Source organism: Priapulus caudatus, unplaced genomic scaffold, assembly GCF_000485595.1.
Source record: "Priapulus caudatus unplaced genomic scaffold, Priapulus_caudatus-5.0.1 Scaffold256, whole genome shotgun sequence".
Classification (NCBI taxonomy): domain Eukaryota; kingdom Metazoa; phylum Priapulida; class Priapulimorpha; order Priapulimorphida; family Priapulidae; genus Priapulus; species Priapulus caudatus.
This window is the reverse complement of record NW_014577317.1, coordinates 244,695-266,141: the sequence shown is the minus strand read 5'-3', so window position 1 is coordinate 266,141 and position 21,447 is coordinate 244,695. Positions and strand designations below refer to the sequence as shown.

The 21,447-nt window shown below is 44.2% G+C and overlaps 1 protein-coding gene across 1 annotated transcript in view; it reads left to right on the top strand.

The window, feature by feature from the left end:
* Positions 1-439: 439 nt before the first annotated feature.
* Positions 440-21,447, top strand: part of LOC106808157 — a gene marked incomplete at its 3' end in the record, with an annotated part of 33,122 nt that continues 12,114 nt past the window's right edge. The window contains 3 exon segments of the mRNA XM_014810739.1: positions 440-946; positions 17,787-17,918; positions 18,356-18,463. Coding sequence (XP_014666225.1) covers positions 593-946; positions 17,787-17,918; positions 18,356-18,463 — 594 coding nt within the window.

The following is a 21,447-nucleotide window of genomic DNA, read 5'->3' as shown; positions in this document are numbered from 1 at the left end:
TTTCTGCAGCGTCATCAGATTGGAGGTTTTTATTCTGATACCGGACGTGTTGACGGTGGTACCTGCCTGGTCAACGGTCAAGATTAAAAGAAGAATGATTACAATATCACGCTGAATTACGTTAATTGCCTAAGATAAAATATAGGTCTAATTCATTACCACCATCAGTGCTAATTACGGATATGTACATATATATTTCTGAAAGCTAATCGATGACAATAACAGAGCACGCGCAATCGCGCTCCGTCACCTGCGCACAAGCTCGTGTCCTTCTTATTGATGATGCGTCATAAATTGCTATCCCATTACGTTCACTTCCGTTCGCGCAGATGTAACGCTGCAGCTAGCATCCCGATGCAATTTTCAGATAATACGTGCGGTCTTCACAATAGTGTCGCTATCACACCTTGCTATCGGCTCGTATACACCGCCATGAGAGTATACACGTTTCTTTTGTGATGAACGGGCTGGTTATTAGCAGCTGTTTGGTAATGATGTAGCGGCAACCGCTGTCATCATATATTTCATACATTTGTTACGTTTACGACGGCAATCATCGACGTTAGTCGACACTGAATACAGCAACTATTTGATGGACAGAGACAGTCGTAAGATTGGAGCGTCGTTGGAGTTCGTGTACTCACCCACACAGATAAGCGCCACCGGTAATCCGTCAGCGATTCACATACCTTCCCCGGTAGCGATGGACGACGTCACAGAGCCAACGTTTGCCGTAATCAGTCAGCGGGTAGAGAAGAAGGGTGGCATTTGTGGCCAGAACGCATTTACAAGACGGGACAGGAAAGCGCAATTAGCCTTGATCTTGGCCATGATCACCATACCGATTCTCGCTGTCGTCATCCAGAACATCCTCGTACTAGCGCAGAGCATTAAAGTCAAGCACGAGGCCGTGGAGGTACACGTCATGGTTAATACTAGTGTTCAGGTAAGCAAGATGACCAGCATTGCTATTAGTTTCGATGTGATCAATCTCAATATTTTAGCGTATGTATCATAACTAAACTATAAACTCGAAGGAGTCGCCAGCTTTAATTAGGCCTAGTCTCTAAGTACATAATTTGAAAGGTAACTTTGCAATCAAGAAAGTTTCGTTGGAAATAATTTGTTAATAAATCACGAACAAACTACATAAGCAATCTATGATAAAACTGGATATATTACACAATTAATTCGAACAAATTATATATATTTGACTAGACTACAGTAGGACTTCTCACAACTTCTCTGCAATAGAACACAGTTGAAAAGAACAGAAATAGTCCGAAGTTAGGCGATTTTAGGCGATTTTATCTAAATACAAAAATAAGTTCTACCTGGTTAACGGCGACGAGCAAGCCTAATCTGCACAGAAGAGAACCTAATAAAACAGGTGTAATAAATCCAGTAATGCAAAGTTTTTCAAATTCTATATTCAACAAAAACTAATATCATATAATTATATTAATTGTTATTAGTATAATTACAAGGTACTATAAACACGTTATATACGGGCGCCATAAACAAATAATTTTAGGTCGCCTACCGTGACGTTTTGCGGATCACGTGATTTTTGCCGATACACTGCAGCTGTTATTATTATTATTATTATTATTATATTACTGCAGCTGTTGAACTTGTCTAGGGTTATGATTACCATGTGAACAAACATTACCAAGTTTATTGTAGATATTTAGTTGACAAAGGTTAGATGATTTTGTTGCTGTTACTGTTTAATTGATTAGTTTCTATTTATTTATTTTTTTACTTTAAACCTATGCGATGTGTTACTTATGCAGGTTGCACAAGTCTCTCTATCTCTTTATTTTCCATATCTCCGTCCTTTTCCCATTTTACTCTTTTGCTGTATTGTTGGTGGGCGTACCCGAGGCGCCACCCACCAAAAAAACCTGCCCCCCCCCCGTCGCTGGCGTATTTAGTCTCTATAGGTAGAAGTTACACGGGGTTAGATATACGAAACATACAATTAAGAGTGTCACAACAAACTGGTTAGAGTCCGAGCAAACTGCTGACGGTTAAAACATACTGCATAGGTATACGGTCCAAGCATGGAGGAGGCTGTCGGAACATAATGACTATACTATATCTGAGCATGTTGGTCGTTGATCGCACAAACTGGTTAGTGCCCAAATATGCTAATTAGTTAAAAAAAATGCTGGTTAGTGTTTGTTACGTTGGGAACCGGAAACTTACTATAAGAACAAATACTCACAACAAATATTGTCACAGGAAAATGTTGCTGAAAGGAATATAGGTCGCGTGAAAAATGGGTCAACAACAATGAGTCTCGGTTAGCTACAACAAATAGGAATGCGCAGCCATGATCCCCATAACTTGTATTCATTCACCCTTCCATCTTCCGCTGTCCGATAAGCAAATGAGTCGCGGAGGTATGTTCCATACATTCTATATTGCTGTGAAGAGATGAGGTTGAATGCAAAATCGCAAATGCTGCAGAACGAAGAGGCCTGATATACTAGATAGCCAAGGCCGAGATAAGTTGCACACCAGTTTGCTTAATTGTACTCAACCGCAACGGGTTAAATGTAACCAGCAGCTTGATCACGTGCCGCTGGAACTATAGCATTGAGGTAACATTGGCGGTCCAGAAATGATCGAGCGTGCATGCGCTGCAGAGTCTGCAATGCTTCTTTTCCCGGAGACATGATATTTATGGGTGTTGGAGGAATTGCTGCTTCACGTGGTGTGCTTAAAAGGTGCGATCATAACGTGTCAGCAGTAATATCTGATACGACATGTTACCAGACAAGTGGACATCTTTGAGGTGCCGGCGTGAGATGATGTTGAGTAACTTCCTAGTGATATAATGTGTGCGGATGTGACCTTGCAGTTTTACAAATTTTCGAAAATTCACTGCTCATGATAATTTAATTGCATATGTACAGAAGCCCCCTAGTGCCGTCGCGGTCACGTTTTTCGCAGCCGGCGCGGTCACGTTTTTCGCAGCCGGCGCGGTCACCTTTTTCGTCGACGTCGTCGTCATTACTCGCCCTGACAAGGCTAAAACACAGCACCGCGAGCGAGCGAAAACACGGCGGCGGCGGCGAGCGAGCGGAATCGGCGCGGTCGCCGGCTGCGAAAAACGTGACCGCGCCGGCTGCGAAAAAGGCGCGGTCACCTTTTTCGCAGCCGGCGCGGTCGCCTTTTTCGCAGCCGTGACGGCGCCGATTCTGCTCGCTCGCCGCCGCCGCCGTGTTTTCGCTCGCTCGCGGTGCGAAAAGGTGACCGCGCCGGCTACGAAAAAGGCGACCGCGCCGTTTTTCGGAGCCGGCGACTTAACGTTCTTGCATTTGTCGCCATCACGTACGTTTTTCGTCGTCGTCGTCGTTTTTGTCGCCGTTGTCGACGTCATCGTCGTTGTAGACTTTACCAACGCATTCACCCACTCCTGCGTATGTCTCCCGGGTGAGTACCCACCCCACCCCCGCTCCCGGCATAATCTGGCTTGCAAAGTTGTTGCAATAACAACAACGTGCTCAGATAGCACAGCGACGAGGCAACGAAGAGGAAGCACAATTAACCGCAGTGATCACGACTTGCAGACATGTCATTACATGGTTATACTCCCGCTGTATACGCTGAACGTTCGAGACTAACACGTACGTATTCTGACATAATCTAGTAGTAAAATTATAAAAAGTTTTCCACTGCATAAATCGCCAATCACCGCAGCTGTTGAATCTGTGTCAATTTGCATCAACTAGCCTCCTCTCCTTCTTCGTTTACAGCTCCCTCTATAAATATAAGTTATTAGAGTATGACATAATATTCCTATTTATCATGCTTATGAACGCCATCGAGAAGACCGACAGGAAACCCGCCCTAAAAATTTGAACTATATAGGACAATCTATATCTGATCATAATTTTTCTGTATCATTGTAGGCCAATCAAACGCGTTGTGAAATTCGCTCTCTGAAAACTCCTTTCTCTTCGCTAAAAATGCTTACCGGTCTTTCTTTATCTTCATTATAAGGCCTGATACATAACAAAATTCCCCATCCTATGCACATATACACCCGCTGGTGCAGTTGTCCTCACATACTATACATGCTTGCATTGGATGCCGCGAGAAGAAGTTACGCGAAAAATTGCTGATACTCCATTAGACTGTTCGCAACTTTAATGTCATTACATGGTCTATATAACATAGTACTATATATAGCATCATATATATACTATATATAGTATAATATGTCACCGTCTACTATTAGTTTGTGGTTAATCTCATTTCTCAGGGAACCGTAGGATTATCATCATCATTTACACTCCATTAACTCATCTAATCATTATCAAAGTGGGAAACACTCAATGAGGTCTAGCCAATATCACATTGCTTTAGAGCATGCGCTATAATTGAGCTGGGTGCTATATTCATTCGCATGTGTGCATATCATCGGAGCCGTTATACCGTGCTCACGCCTGTCAATGCTCAGTCTCTCGTATCGACAAACCGGTTCGCAAACACTTGCATGTAAATCTCTCACATCGATAGCGGTAAAGACTCACACACACAACCCATACAAATATTCATGAACTATCTGAAAATTAGAGCTAAAACATATAACATTTCGATATTCTTTCTATTCGGACACGCAGCGCGACAACGGAGCGAAAGGAGACCCACGTCCGCATTTTAGCAACGAGTTGATGATAGATTCGCCAAGTCTCGCCTGGTGTCAGTCTGATCGATCGGTGTACAGCACGGCACGAGCTTGCTATTCGCTGGAATAGTGTTCCATATAGGCTACTAACGCTTTGTACATAAAAATTTAAGGTGCATGTTATCTGAAACAACCTCCGCACATCGCTCTACAATATACAGCGCACACTGCGCAACATTTGTTTTTAGTATATGTTGTTAAAACACCCCAAGTCCTTCGCTAAATTACAGAAAGCCCTGCAGAGGTGCGCTAAATAAACGAAATAACTGTTACCGCCGTGTTTTCGTCCGCTCGCCGTGATTAAAATGGACCGCGCTCTGCTCGCGCTGCGCCGCGAAATATCTGACGAACGTGCGAAATCTGAGATAGCCCCTGCCCCGCCCCGACCCGACCAATACAGCCTCTCCGCTCCTTTGCTGTTACTATAGGTTGTTGTACACGTGAAAGGCTTTGTGTAAAATACCAATATCTGTACAGGGTAGCGAAGAAGCAGTGTAGAGCGAGAGGGGGAGGAGGAGGAGTTGAGAGTAGTACTATATCGACCATAGAAAAGTTAGTGACAGAAGAGGAAGGAGACGAACCGGGAGAGGAGAATGGAGAAGGCAGACCGGGAGACGGTGCAGAACGAGCGAAGAGAGCAAGGAGCGGAGAACGGAGCTGGTGATGAGCGCAGGGGAGAGCGAGAACTGGTGGAGAAGGAGAGGGGGACCGAAGCTGGCTGGAAGCAATGAGAAGGGGGAGAACGGGAGAGAAGGTGTAGAAAAGGAGAGGAGAAAGCTGGGGAGAAGAGGAGGGGAGAGCGCCGGGGGGGGGGGGCGTGCGGGGGGGGGGGGCGGGGCGGGGGCGGGGGGGCCCGCGGGTCAGGGGGGGGGGGGGGGGGGGGCGCGGGGGGGGGGGGGGGGGCGCCGGGCGGCGGTAGCTAGTGGCTTAAGGAGAAGGAATAACGGAGAAGCTGCTCGCAGCACATTTCATTAATGTACAGAGGGGCTGCGGTTTGCAGCATTCTCCCTTCCTCCCCTTCCTTCTTCCACCCAGTTCTCCCCTCCTCTTCTCCGCCACCTTTTCCCTTCTCCCCTTCTCCCCCATTAGCTTCCCCTTCTACCCTTTTCCTTCTCCATCACGCTTCTCCCCCTCCTCCTTCTCCACCACTTCTCCTTTCTCCCCCTCCTTCTCCCCTTCCTCCCTTCCTCCACCAGCTTCTCCCTTCTCCCCTCCTTCTCCCTGCCCCTTCTTCCACAGCTTCTCCCCCTCCTCCTTCTCCACCACTTCTCCCTCTCCCCCTCTTCTTCCCTTCCTCCTTCTCCTTCCTCCACAGCTTCTCCCATCTCCTACCTTCCCACAGCTTCTCCCTTCTCCCCCCTCCCTCCACCAGCATCCCTGTCCCCCTCCTTCTCTCCTTCCTCCTTCTTCACCAAGCTTTCTCCTCTCCTCCTGTCTCAACCACTCTCCCTCTCCCCCTCCTTCTTCCCTTCCTCCTTCTCCTTCTCCACCAGCTTCTCCCTCTCCTCCTTCTCCACCAGCTTCTCCCTTCTCCCCCTCCTTCTCTCCCTTCCCCTTCTCCACCCAAGTTCTCCCTTCTCCCCTGCCTCTCCCTTCCTCCTTCTCTACCAGCTTCTCCCCTCCTCTTCTCCACCAGCTTTCCCTTTTCCTCTCCTCCCACCAGCGTCCTCCCCTCCCTCCTTTTCCACCAGCTCTCTCTTTCTCCCCCTCCTCCTTTCTCCTATGAGCTTCTCCCCTCCTCCTCGCCACCACCTTTCTCTCTTCTCCCTCCTCCTTATTCCACCAGCTTCTCGCTCTCCCACTCTCTTCTCCATCCAGCCCCCCTCCTCTTCCCACCACCTCTCTCTTTCTCCCCTTTTTCCCTTCCACCCACCAGTTCTCCCTTCTCCCCTCCTCCATCTCGCTCGCTCGCTGCCGCGGCCGGTTTTCGCTTTCTCGCGTCGACAAAGGTGACCGATGCGCGCAAAAAGGACCGCCGGACGGCAATATGTGACCGTGCCGCTCGAAAGGTCGACCCGCGCGCTGCGAAAAAGGACCGGTCGATATTCTGCTTGCTCGCCGCCCGCCGCCGTTTCGCTCGCTTCCGGTGCTAAATAGGTCACCCGCCGCTACGAATAAGGCAGACCCCTCCGATTTCTGTGCTCGCTCGCCCGGCGCGGGCCTGGTTTCCGCCCTCGCCGCTCGCGAAAATCGCTGACCGCCCGGCTACGCAAAAGCGCGTACCCGCACGATTTCTGCCTTCGCTCGCCGCCGCCCCCCGCTCGTCTTTCGCTCGTTCGCCGCTTGCTGTGTTTACGCCTTTCAGGGCGAGTCAATGATGACGACGTCCGACCTAAAAATGGACGACGACCCACAACAAAAAACTACGTCACCGGCTGCAACAGAACTGACGTCGCCGGCCCGACAGAACGTGACGTCGCGCGGCGAAAAAAGGTAACCGCGTCCCGCTGCCGAAAAATCGCTGACCGCGCGCGCTGCGAAAAACGTGACCGCGCCCGCTGCGAAAAGACTACACGCCGCTGCCGAAAAACCATGCACCGCGCCGCCTGCGAAAAACGTCGACCGCGACGCACTAGCGGGGCTCCGTACATTATGTATGTTATATGACTCATAATCTAATAGTTCACCTTTCATTCCTTAGACCTGACGTGCTCATTTTCGATGGACAGAATAGTTCCAATCAAGCGTCTCATTTCTCGGATAAAGCTCGATGATATGCCCGTTGCACGGTCCTCAAAAATCCAATCGAGAACTCATACACGGTACTCACACGTGTCGCAATAAATGTTATAGACTTATATACCATAACACCATACTATGTGCAAATTCATCAACTACATCATATGCTATTAAAGAAGTATGGACAGTGCGTTTCATCGCGTCCCTACTCGTTAACGCTAACAATTACAGCCTCTATATACTCTTCTATAAAGCCGCAACGAACAGGTAATAGCTCGAAATTGCCGCCTTTTGCCTTAAAACATGAACTTCATACTTTGTTACATAGCCGTGTTTCCGTTACACGTCTTAGATACGCTTGGATCATCAATGCCAGTCAGCGCGCGTCCGCGTTCGCCTCAAATTGCGAGTGGAAACCTCCAAATTTCACAACAATTCCTCTCAATCATGCACAGAACATTTATACGTATTAGGTTCATTATAATCAGGATTCGTGGATATCTCCCAGTTACGCTACCTGAGAGTAATTTTCATATCAGTTCTTCCCATTTCTTCACTTAGGCCGTATCGTCATCATTATAAAACTTACGAAAACGCCTGACTTTCAATCCGCTTAGATTTTACTACATATCAGCCGAATATATACTTATATATATAGGCCCACATATATATAATACATGAGGTAGGATATATATAAACCAAAATTCAAACAACAGGTTAAGGGTGCTTAAGTTTTAATACGCGAGCTTTCGAGATGTACGTACATCTCTTCGTCAGGCAATTCAGCAGACAATTAAATCGAACCGTCTACGGCAAAGCACATCCTTTCTCACACCGCAACACAAACCAAAGCATTGCTATCACTGCAACGACTGTCAGGTAGCAGCTGACAGAATGGCTCTCACTTCAACGACTGTCAGGTAGCAGCTGACAGAATGGCTCTCACTTCAACGACTGTCAGGTAGCAGCTGACAGAATGGCTCTCACTCCAACTACTGACCACCAGCAACGGACAGCGTTGCTCTTACTACAACGACTGAAAAGAATCAATTAACAACTTTGCACTTATTACAACGTGTTGTCTTTCTAAAGAAAAGACGGAAGAACTGACGTGAAATATTATATATAAAATGAAGAAAGGATTTATTCCACCACAGTCCAGCCTGCCACGTTGTAGAATGCAACTGGCTTCGGAAAATACATGGCGCCGCCTACTGAGCCCGTAATGGCTTCTTTTACAATAATCTCACAGCTCCCCACCAGCATTGAGCCCACCCAGAGGCGAAAGGTTGTATAGACTATATATAGATAAGCATTGGTCCGCGGCTTCGGCGGTCGACTGGAACGTCTCGGATGATCTGGCACGTATTCGTCACCTACTGGAAGCGCAGATTGAGACAATTTCTTGAGTTCGGTTGGTTTACACCTGACGTTGCTGACTCAGGATTCGGTGTGTCCCCAATGGGTTAATGGTTCTGTCCTGTCGGGTGAATAGGCGGAGTTGCGGATAGCCTCAGAACTGATAACTCTGGAGTCTCTCCGGGATCCGTATCCTCTTTAGCGAGGGCGAAGCTTTTCGATGTGTTTACGCCACACTTGTCCTCTGGGGTAGACACGCACGTCGACGCTGCGGGCACCATGTACATTGGTGACAACCGCTGGGACCCATATTTGGTCTTTGTCTCGGCGAGGGCTGCAGTAAAGTGCATAACATAAAGCGCCTAGCTAGTAGGCATGCACTAGCCTAGAAACGATGCGACTTGTCTCACCGTGCTGTGATCTGGTAGCCTCTTTGGCCTGTTTCCCTGTGCCCAGTGCGCTGGAAAAGGCGGCAGAGAGTCGATCTGGCAACTGATTTGTCGGCCGTTGGGAAGCTCACTTGGCGAAAACCCTTCCGCTAAGGGAGTACAGCGGTACTGCACCGGGAATTGCTGCAGGGCAGGTTTTGGTGCAACGTACGTGTGAACGTAGTGGCATTGTCGGTCCTAACATAGTAAAAATACATGGTGAATTTATAGGTTATCTGGAATATATATAATAGTTATATTCCTTATATATATATATATATATATATATATATTATAGGAATCTGGTTATTATGCTTGATAAGGTAGTTGGGTGACCCATGCACTTACTAACCCTACCCCAACCATTCAGTAACTCGTCTATAGTGCAAATATTCTTCTTTTTAAAACCGCAGTTGTTGATATTACGCCAATCTTTATCTAACGTACGCACAACAATATATATGTTTTCGGCCCAAAAAAGGAACAGGTAAACAGTGCGCGAATAGAAACGCAACGCTAAAAGTGTATAAAATCAAAGGGTTCTACGATGTGAAACGCACATGGAAGTAGTCCGCGTGTATTTTTGTGTGTCCGTGTTATATCTAAAAACAGCCAGGGCCGACACACAACGCAGTCGAAACGAGAAATTCATTGGAGAGCATGAAAGATTGTGCTCGTATGGTGCGGTACTTGCGTGGTAGGTATAACCCTACGTAACGTTGATAACAATTAACTGATTATTGCAAACAAATTACAGCGTAGAATGTCGTTATTAATTCATATAAAATAGGTGTAATGATTCATATTTTATGTTGAAATATTTTACTGTTATTTTAAATATGATGGGGCAATAAATTTGTCTGTGATCGAAATATCGTTAACATTACAAAATAATTACAAAACGGTATTTGTTATATAATATATATACTCACACACACAGGCACATACACCTAAATACATACAGATCTAGTTATATGGTTGAAATTTTAAAATTTACATCTTACGAACACATTTAAATATAAAATTCATTAAGTGTTATCAATTAGTAATCAATATTTATTAACTTAGTATATGCTTATGTTGTAATAATGTATTGTAATATCGCTAACCCACAGCGGGCATAGGTAAATGAATCGCTTTCTTCACGCGGTGCGAAGCACGCGGTAAGACCCTATCTCCCTCAACGAATTCTTACAAATGCATCTGAATTAATAGAATTTATACGACCAAAATCCTTGTTGTTGAATTCAGTCTGTCGCACAGAGATCACGTGGCCCCCCTGCACATGACGAAGCATTGCACCGCTGGCGCACCGTACGATATATGTGCATATAATGAGTGGATCAGGTTGCCGTAACGTCGGTAGCTTACCAGGACACAGATGAGCAGAATAGCAGCAAGGATCGCGAACACGCGTGGCAGAGAGAGCGCGCTTCGACATGCCATCTCGTCCGTGTGTTCCTGTATGCAAACAAAGCACGTACGGATGCTGAACCTATACACGCTAGTAAGAGGAAGTCAAGTTTTAGTTTAGAGAGTTTAAGTTTTAGATTCTGTCCGAATATGAGTAGAAATATGCCGTTTGCATTATTCAGAAATAAATGTAATAATAATAGGCATTATAATAATCATATTCACAGCATAATATAAGAAACTCACAAGTCTAGTTTTTTCAGAGATAAACTCAACTTTTCTTATAAATAAAGTGCGTAGAGTGGCTTTTTAATTAAAGCAGTTACGTGCACAGTAATTAACGAATCTTTGTATAATACAGAAGATCCGTACACTATCCAGATAATATCCGCATCCAATCCATAAACTACAAACCTTGGGGTGTGTGCGGTGTACTTCACGACGAATACGATAAATTAAGACGCCTTCCTCGCTAACTGAATAACTGTAAACGGTAAAAACCTCACAAAGCACGCAAGAAGAACGGGGAAATATGTCCGTCGATTCGATTTGGCACACGGCTAGAAGATCGTATGTAGCAAGACTGTGGCTAGCAAGATCGTGTCCAGTCGCGGGAGTCTCCACCACTGCTCTTCTGCGACGACGAGTGTTGACACATATATATAAAAAATTCGCCACGCGCACGTAGTGCACGACGATGCTATCAAACGTCACGGGTCTTGGAGTCCTCGCCGTCGTCGTCGACGCTGCTGCCTAATTGCTGCAGTCAATCATCTGTGCTCGGCGTTGCTGTGGTGTGTGTTTTTCGCGGCTCCTCCGTCCGTCAAAGCGGATGCACACACCGACCGCGCCGATGACTGGTCGGTCGGTGGGTCGCACAAGCGCATGCGGCGCACACCGCCATACCCTGCGCACGCGCACCCTAATCTCGCCGCTCGCCGCTGACTCGGTAAAGGCCCCTACGTACAAAGGAAGATGAATGCACCTCGTTAGCGCAGCGCAAATCTTACTACTTTGTGGCGATGTTGTCCCCACAGTGCCATTCTAGATGCCCCCTCGCGAGTTTCGATTGCCGTGCGTGCGAGCGCGTCGGCAGCGGAGGCGTCTGTCTACGATGGTACGCAGGGAACCGCCAAGCGTGCGTGTATCTAGACGATTGCTACGCGAGCACGATGACACAGGGAATGGTGTATCACTGCCCGCCACGTTACGGAATTACTCTGTGATCAGAACAGTCGCCGCAATGACGCACGTCGTCGTTAGCAGTTCTGGGTTAAGGGTTCTGACGCGGCAGTCATCTTGGATTCTATCGGAGGCATCTGCTGGCAATGTCAAAACGATAACTTTATTAAAAAAAATATGTTTATTTGACTTTGCATGATTTTAGCGAAAATGTTATGAGATAGCGATTCGTAAGATGCTGAACGCCGTGCGATTACCACAGCGCATATGTTTCCATCCGACATTAATTTTTCGCATGTATTTTTTGGTTAAATTCTTCAATAGTAGGTTTTACCCACTACCCGTTGTTGAACTCTATCACCTATCACGTTCATCGGGGGATACGTCGCCAAAATTGGCGGCTACAATATCTGTGATAGGACCACGTGAATTAAACTATGTCGTTGACATCGTTTGGAATGCTCGCAGCAGCAAACGGAAGTCCTGCGGCGCTCAGCGAGCGAGCATTCACGTTAAATTGCACACACGCTTGCATGCACGCACGCACGCGTGCATAAACGGACAAATGTGCATACAGACACAGGCACAAACGCACGCGTGCATAAACGGTCAAATGTGCATACAGACGCCGGCACAAACGCACGCATACACATACACACTAGCCAGTTGCTTCCTAGAAAATTTATGGCATGATCCAGATGTATCCTACTCCAGGGTTTCTCTGGCAGCATCCACGGCTGATTGGCCGACTTTGCTGGTTTATTCTGGTGTTCGGCGCAGGCAGTGCAGTTGCGACACAGCTCTGCAATGTCAGCGTCGATCCTAGGCAGCGTTGAAGCCGCTGTAGAGCTGCGCGTGCGATCTGCTTCATCTGATGTATTCCGAAGTGTCCCAATTGTAGCAATCGAAGCACTTGCTGATGCAGACTTTTAGGAATGACTACTCTGGGACCATAGAGCAAACACCCATGGGCTGTCGACAGTGAATCCGCTAGTTTCCTGAAGTCTCTGCCTGAATAGCACTCATGGTTCTTCTCCACATTAGAACGTGAATCGTCTGCTGGCCATCCCTCACGGGTATGGCGCATCACTGTTGCGATTACAGAATCGTTGCCTGATTGCTTTGCCACGACACCAGAATCAGTTGGTTGTTTGTTGTTGTAGACTCACAGATTTGATAGTGCAGACAGTGCCAACATCTGCCTCACTTTCCCCCCATCAAAGTTGACGACAGGTCCCACTGGCGGGCGACTGCGTGCATCTGCGTTCCCGTGGTCCGACGTTTTTCTGTAGTCAATAGGGTAATCGTACTCGCTAAGCATCAAAGCCCTTTGAGCCAAACGATTGGCCGCTAGCATTGGCGTCTCTTTGGTTGGCCCGAACAGCACTAGCAATAGTTTATGATCTGTAACCAAAATAAATGTTCGACCATACAAAAACTGGTGAAACTTCTTTAGCGCAAAAATGGCAGCTAATGCCTCTTTTTGAACTTGGCTATAGGGGCACTGAGTCTCTGTTAATGTCTTGGATACGTTAGCGATTGGGCGCTCACTGCCGCCACGATAGCCCTGAAGCAACACTGCTTCAATACCAACCTCCCGATGCATCGCATGACATTCCAATCGGCAGGGATGGGTCAAAATAGGCCAGCACTGTATCCGTGCAATGTACATTTTTCAGCTGCTGAAAAGCAGCTTGTTCATTAGCGCCCCATTTCCATGGTATATCCTTCTTGGCCAGTCGGTAGAGAGGCTCCGTCAGAGTAGCCAAGTTGTGGAGAAACTTGCCATAGAGTTGCAGTGACCCCAAGAATGAACGAAGGCTGGAAACGTTTTCCGACGGCGGCCTCTTGATAACCGCGTTGACCTTAGCCTCATTAGCAATCCTGTTTTGGGAAAGCTTGTGGCCCAGGTACTCTGCACCTGCTGCGGAATAAACATTCCCCATTCGACATCGTATCCCTTTTTCTTCTAAGCGTTGAAGCAAGGTGCGTAGATTTTGGAGATGTTCTTAATTGTGCATTGACACTGATGACGCGAAAGTCGTCTAGGTAGACTGCCACTCCCTGTATATCGCTGGTGAGTAGCTCCATGATCTCTTTGAAAAAAACCGGTGCCGATGTGATGCGGAATGGCAGCCGAATTTGAAATAGTACGCCTCGATGGGGTGCCAGTCTTATCTGGGTTTCAGGAGCAAGCTTGATCTGGCTGTAAGCATGCATCTGCCAGATCGAGTTTAATGGAACCGTATCATCCACAAGTTTCCTCATGAGATCCTCGGGAAGAGGCATAGGGTGTCGGACGATCTCTAATTTTGGGTTTACCGTAACGGAGTAGTCCTCCGCAGACTCGCAGCTTTGGTTTTTGCTCGCCTGGTGGCACCACATTAATGATCAAAACAACGGGTGTGCCACTTTCATTGAATTGGTGCGGGCTTCCACACACCCCTCCTGATGACGGAGTCATATGCTTGTGTGAGATCTTCTTGAATTGCAAACGTGACTGGCCGTAACCTGCAGAATGTGTGCCTGGCATTCCACTTAAATTTGACTTCTAATTCAAAGTCCTTTAAGCATACAAGCTCTGGCTTCAATGGGGATGAACGGCTTCAATCGGTTGAAGAGCATGGTGGCGATGAAAAAAATATTGCCCACGACCCAGCAGGTTGCGCGAAGGGAGCCTGCCACCGTGAACTTTATGTTCCGTCCTTCTGAGTTTCCACGGTGGTTCTGTTTGGCATTCGCTGTAAACGTTCCCATGACCGTCAGCTGGTTCCTGTAGCTCCCTTGTATTGGCCTGTTGACCCCTGTAGGCATGGCTTCTCCAGACGTTCCTCGAGCAAAAGTTGTTTCCCGTACCAGTGTTGATCTGAAAATCAAAATTCTTTCCATTCAGAGAGACTGGAGGAGCTGCAGCAGAGGACTGAGCAGGAGTTCAGGGATTTTTCTCTGCAGTTTCACTGTCTGGAGTCTCTGCTTGTAGATAGCCTTCACCGTTGGCTTGTTGCATCTCTTCTTCTGAAGACAGACAGACTGAAGGTGCCCTTTCCGTTGGTAAAAATTGCAGATTGCGGTAAGGTGCGGGCGTTCCTTTCTAAGGTGGTCAGACCTGGCACAACGCCCACAGGCTGCCTTTGGAAAAATGCTGGTGTAGCTGGGTTCCTGGTTAATCGATCGACTTCCATTTGACCCGGACGTCGAAGAGCGTGACTTCTAGTTTATTGACCAGCTTCGGCTGCATCCCATGCACCGTTTCCTTAGCTACATTGGCCGCATCTTCAGTTTCCATAGCGACCTGGATTGCTCGAGCATACGACAGTTCGTCATCCTTGATCTTAAATAACGCCTTTAAGACGACCTCATTGTTAACTAAACAGATGAAGCGTGTGCGCATGGCCTCGTCTAGAGGGTATTTAATGGATGCGACGTCGCACGTAACTGCATCTTGCCTGATGCTTGCTGCTAGTTCTTAAATGGTTTTACCAGATTTCCGCTGCATCTCCGATCGGAAATTAAGTTTGGGGTCAAACTAGTTCTTCATGTATTCGGTTATCTCAGCGATGGTAATTTCATTTCTGTCTTTCGGCGGCGTTTGCTGAGTAGCGAGGTTGCAGAACAGCTTGTATGTCACAGTCGACTGGTTTGTTTGGAAAACCTGTGTATGGCAAATTCTGGATTTGCTATCTCCAAGGTAGCGTGCGCTTTTGTGCAAGGACAAATGACGGCTGAATTAGCTGTTATTAAGTCATTGTGGGTTAGTAAGGGCTTAAGCAACGCAATCTGTTTGATAGCTCTAGTAGATACTGGAACACGCGTTACCGAGCGAGGATTTAATATTATCCACGCTGCGACTCTAGCCAATGCAATAACGTCATTACTGCGCAAATACACTGAAGCGGAGTCATGCCACAATGATAGCTACCGACGAGCGACATTTATTTTTTCATGATTACTGTTTAAAAAATCTTCCCCGATGATGCTTGGGTGCGTAAGCTTCTTAGTCACCTAAAAAGTATGATTGGCTGTCACGTAACTCATGCAGGTAACGCGGAAACGTGCCTAAAAACATGAATAGAATCTTTGATGCTTGCAGCTTCATTATGGCACAGACTGTTTAATTGTCATGACATAGCATCAATAATAAGCCATTAATATGTAAAAAAAATAAAGCATGTAGCAATCGAGCAAACGTCAAAATCAACGAGAATCGTGCTAGTACTTTGATTACATGACGAAATAAGGTGAAATACTTCCAATATCTTAGAATATGTGATGACCAAAACATATACACCTGTGTTTTTTGGATGATAGATTTTATAATTTTTGTGTGACATGTACACATTATCGCCTATGTTACAGATAAATCAATATTTCTGAGTTTATTATTTTAATACATGAAATATTGTGATATATTGACGTAAAAACAGCGGGCAAAGTTGATTTCAACAGGTAATATTTACCTCCGCCCACGGAGTGGAGGAGGTTATGTGATCGCTCTCGTGCGTTAGTGTGTTCGTGTTCTAGCGTGTGTGTGTATTAGCGTGTGTGTGTGTTCGCGCGATCGATATTAGCGCGTCAGCGAGCGAGCCAGCCAGCGCAGCGAGCGTGTACATGTGAGCGAGCAGCAGCAACGAGCGGCTGCTACGAGCTATGTCGCTGGCGGAGGTATGCACTCTCCGTGAGTGCCCTCTGTCTAGTTGTTTATGTTTCCCAGCACGTTCCACACTTATATATATATATATATCAGGAGTAGATAATTGGGATTCCCTAGATAATTCCTTAGGGATTCCCTATTATCTACTCCTGATATATATATATATAGAAGCAGCTCTGACGGTCAGCGGGGCACGACTGCCAATAAATAGCAACTCGTGACCGTCGGACAGCAATTAGTGTGGCTCGGTTATCTCCGGGCTGCGATATTTCAAGCCGTAAATATTCGCTTCATGCACACTCGAATTGCCGTTAAATGGCCGTGATTTAGGATAATAATTGGCAGCTCCCGCACCTACTACGCCGAACAAAGCGCGAATGTCAAGTGCGTTGCAGGACTACGGGCGCGAGAGAATAGCCTCGGACGTGCGTATCATGGGGGTTTTCTCTTTAGCAGATCCGTGTGGGTATCATCACCTTAAATGCACCTAATATCACCAGTTCAAAGTTAGCCGGTTAAGCGCGTTTTGTGTAGAAATGGTGCATGTCTTTTTAAGTAGACGCATTACAGTCGAGCGCCATTATACGCCTCTCGCTAGATCATTGTCGTCGTCAACGAAATGATGAACCTAATTTTTATAAATTATCGTAAAGCTCTCCGCGTTTACACACAACGACACGCGAGAATTGCGTAGAAAATTTAACTTGAACTAGGCGTGCCCTTTATTGCTTCATTATCAGATATCACGAGAACCATTTCATTCACTGCACCGAACCATTACGCACCTCAGTGAACAAGCATAGGGTGTGAAATCCGCGACCCCCCGCCGCGTGTCCGTGGCAGACGACCGTGTTTTCTTTTACATACATTAGGCACAGTGCCTGAAATGCTATAGGCGCTAGTTCCTCTGTCGTACGACATCCTGATTTCTTCTCGGAATACGAGAATGTATGTTGGACACCGTACGTTTCATTGTACGAATGCCGCGTAGCATAACACTGGCGAGATCCGCATTGATTATACCAGGAGTAGATAATAGAAGCTTCTATTATCTACTCCTGATTATACTGATAAGATCTAAGTTTAACCAGTTAATTTGCTTGGGGTTAGTACTAGCTTGTGCCTCGCGTAGAAAACCAGGAAGAAATGAGCAGAGGGACAATGTAATATATAATAATAATACTATTGCAAATATAAGATTTTCTCATCAGTTGGTTAAACACATATCGCGCTGAGAACCCCTACTAACTTACCGGCGTTATGATAAGCATGCTATTTTCAAATCTCTTAATTTAATTGTTTGTTCTTCTTAAATTACTCCTGGATCTTTCAAACACGAACAATGTTGTAATTATTTATATTGTTTTCTAAGGTTGGCGGATTAATTCACGGATTGCAAATAGAACGAGGAGCAACATCACTCTACGTAAGCAGCAGAGGCGCTAGAACTGTTCAGAAAATTCTCTTTGCTGTGTATCGCCAAACTGACGCTTTAATGGACAAGGTAAAGATGTACAAATTACTGCCGGAAGTTATCGTCTCAAGTCTATTCAAATAATACTAGTCAAATATTTCTCGCAATGTCTCGTGTATGCGTAGGTATGTTCTTTTCAGAATGTGTACAGGAGAGTAAGTGGGTAGCGCTTGCGCGCATATGCATGTCTCGTGAGAGAAACTGATTTGGTGAATGTGCTATTCTACACAACTATTTTTAAGAAACATATCTTATTCTTTTCAATTATTTACTAGTATAAAGGGAACAGAATTTGGTGTTTTTTTGCAAGAACTAGAAGTCAATCATTGTAATCGAAAGAAACACTAAAAGTTAAAATTCGTACATATAACAAAATTGCGCAAGAGTTACAGGTAATATAAAACGTAGGGTTCAAAATGAAATGAACACTGTCCTCATTTCATGAATTTGTAAGCATTATCTTACAGGTAAAACTGTGGCCAACAAGTCTTCAAGAGTCAAAACTATCTGATTTTAAAAGCAGCGAAGCTTTCCGGCTGTACATGAACAGACATCGATATCATCTTGATCCAAAGGTAGTGTATTTTCAGCAAGTAAATTCACGTATTTAAATAATGTCACACACACACACACACACACACACACACACACACACACACACACAGACAGATGTCCGCATACGGGCGCATGCCCGATAAGTCTGTCCGAATCACGTGGTCAACAGAAACTCGGGTTCAACTCAGGCGTAAAGATGAAGGGGATTATTTTACGATTTACGATCTACTATAGAGTTCATTCCAGTTCCGCTTTAATATTTAATATTATGCATAAAGCAACTAAATGATGTAGTAACGATGTATTTATACCTAATTATTCCTAATCGGGTAAGTGCGGGGATTTCTACACAAACACACGCACACACACACATACACACACACAAACACAAGCCCTCACCATCTTCAAACAATGGTTAACCAAGAGATAGCTAAAGTAGATGCATGGTTAAAATCAAACAGACTATCAGTTAACTACAAAAAAAATAAAAATATATGATCATATGCAACAAAACACAGAAACAAGCAATACAAAACTTTAAACTTAGTATGGACTCGCATAAAATAAAACAAGAAAACAGTATAAAATATCTAGGTCTGTACCTAGATAACCAACTTAGATGGGATACCCATATTAAACATATCACATATAAAATCACCAAAACTAAAGGCTTTCAAATATTTCAAAAATCAAACACTATGTAGACACCTCGACGTTAAAATTACTATACTATGCCCTAATCTACCCTTACTTACAATACGGAATTCTAACATGGGGCAATGCTAATATCACTACACTTGAACCATTAACTACCACTCATAACACGGTAGCTAAACTCATCACATTTGCCAACTTTAGGGATCATGCAACCCCTTCATTCGCCTCCCTTAAAATATTGAAATTATCGAACCTACACAAGTATGAACTTATATTATTCATGTACAAATATAAACACGGCATGCTACCGGTACTATTTAGCACATACTTTACTAAACTATCGGACGTCCATGACCATATCACAAGAGGCGCAGCAGGCCAAAACTATTTTATAGACAGAGTTATGACAGCTTATGGCTCGAACACAATCAAATTCCAAGGAGCGAAGTTATGGAATGAACTTACTCCGGAATTCACCAGCTGCTCTCTGAAACAACTAAAATATAAATATAAACACCCCCTTACTGTCAAACTATTATTGTACATAAACACATATTATTATTTAGTATATACCCAAACCAACACACACCTTTTAACTAATTGTAACCAATTGTAAACCTTGTAACAAATATATCTTGCACTGAACAGATTCATTTATGTTCTACTTGCGTAGCTACCATTAATTTATACTGTAATATATTAACTATATGTATTATTATTATTATGTATATATTATATGTATCAAACCTGCTTATTTTTATTTCTATTAAATTCCGAACATCAGTATTTATTATTTCTGTGATTTACCTTGTGATGTAACACTTTGATGAGCAGAGTTGTTATCGTTCTCTTTTTTTTTACATCTATTTCTGTTATATTATTGATATATTCTTTATTTTTATTTCATTTGCATGGACTCATAAATACTAAAAAATCTCTTGCTTAACTTAGCGACTATTCGGTGATTCTCAGGCAATAACTAGCTTCTTGCGGAATGTACTTATTATTACCGCTTGTATATATGCGTATATTGAATTAGTATAGTATTTTGATGCCTGTACTGTAAAACTGTATATACTGCACCCAAGATGTGAATTGATCTTAATCTACTCCAACCAAGTACTGTAATCTGACATACTATAATCTCAATGTACTTGTTATCTCTGTTATTGTACATGTGAGTTAGTGCAGTATTGTGCTTGTACTGTATCGCTGCATTTAAATCACTTACGATATGAAGTTATCAAACTCATATATCTTCTTCTTTACAAATTTATTTATTGTATCCTACAGTACTGTCAACTGATTACTGCTCTTGTATGTTATCACTGTATATACTGCACCTTTACTTTACTTTTATTTGCAAATTTATTTCAACTTTTCCTCATTTGCAATACAGCGAATATCTGGCGCTCCATATTATGTCTACTGTACATATAGAGGGATAGCTGAGTTAATGACCCTATGGTCTTTCGCTACCCCTTCACCCTTCAAAATAATGTTCTCTGCATCCTTGTATTTTTGCAAATTATGGTGATAAATATATTTTTTGAATTGAATTGAATTGAATTGCTACGATTAATTAGGCACGGTAATATCGCAACATTACCGCCGAACACAGATTTATACGGTTCGCAAAGTATTTCATTATCTTTTAGCAATGTAAATGACATTAAAAGATTTTAGATTTTTAAAAGAACTAATTTAATCATTTTTGCAGGCTCAATTAGGTACGAGTGACAACAAGATGTATATGATGTGTAGGCAGGGCAAAGCCGTATACCACATCTTTTGCAATTGGTCTGTTTGAAAGTCAATAAGTTTTATGATAAATCTTACCGCATGATGCGCAAGAAAAGCCTGAAATTGAAATAGACACAAAGAACGCGAAATTTGATTGTATGATTTAGTAAGCACAAACTTCAAAGATAGACCATTTCAATATTTATTATGTACGCTATGTGTGTGTAAGGCGTGCGGGTCAGCTGTTTGTACGCGTGTGTACGTATGCGCGCGTGCGCCGGTACATTTGTCCGTGCGTGCACCTGTGAATGCGAATATGTACATATACATATACATATACATATACATATACATATACATGTACATGTACATGTACATGTACATATACATATACATGTACATATACATACACATGTACATATACATATACATGTACATATACATATACATATACATATACATATACATATACATATACATATACATATACATATACATGTACATATACATATACATATACATATACATATACATATACATATACATATACATATACATATACATATACATATACATATACATATACATATACATATACATATAC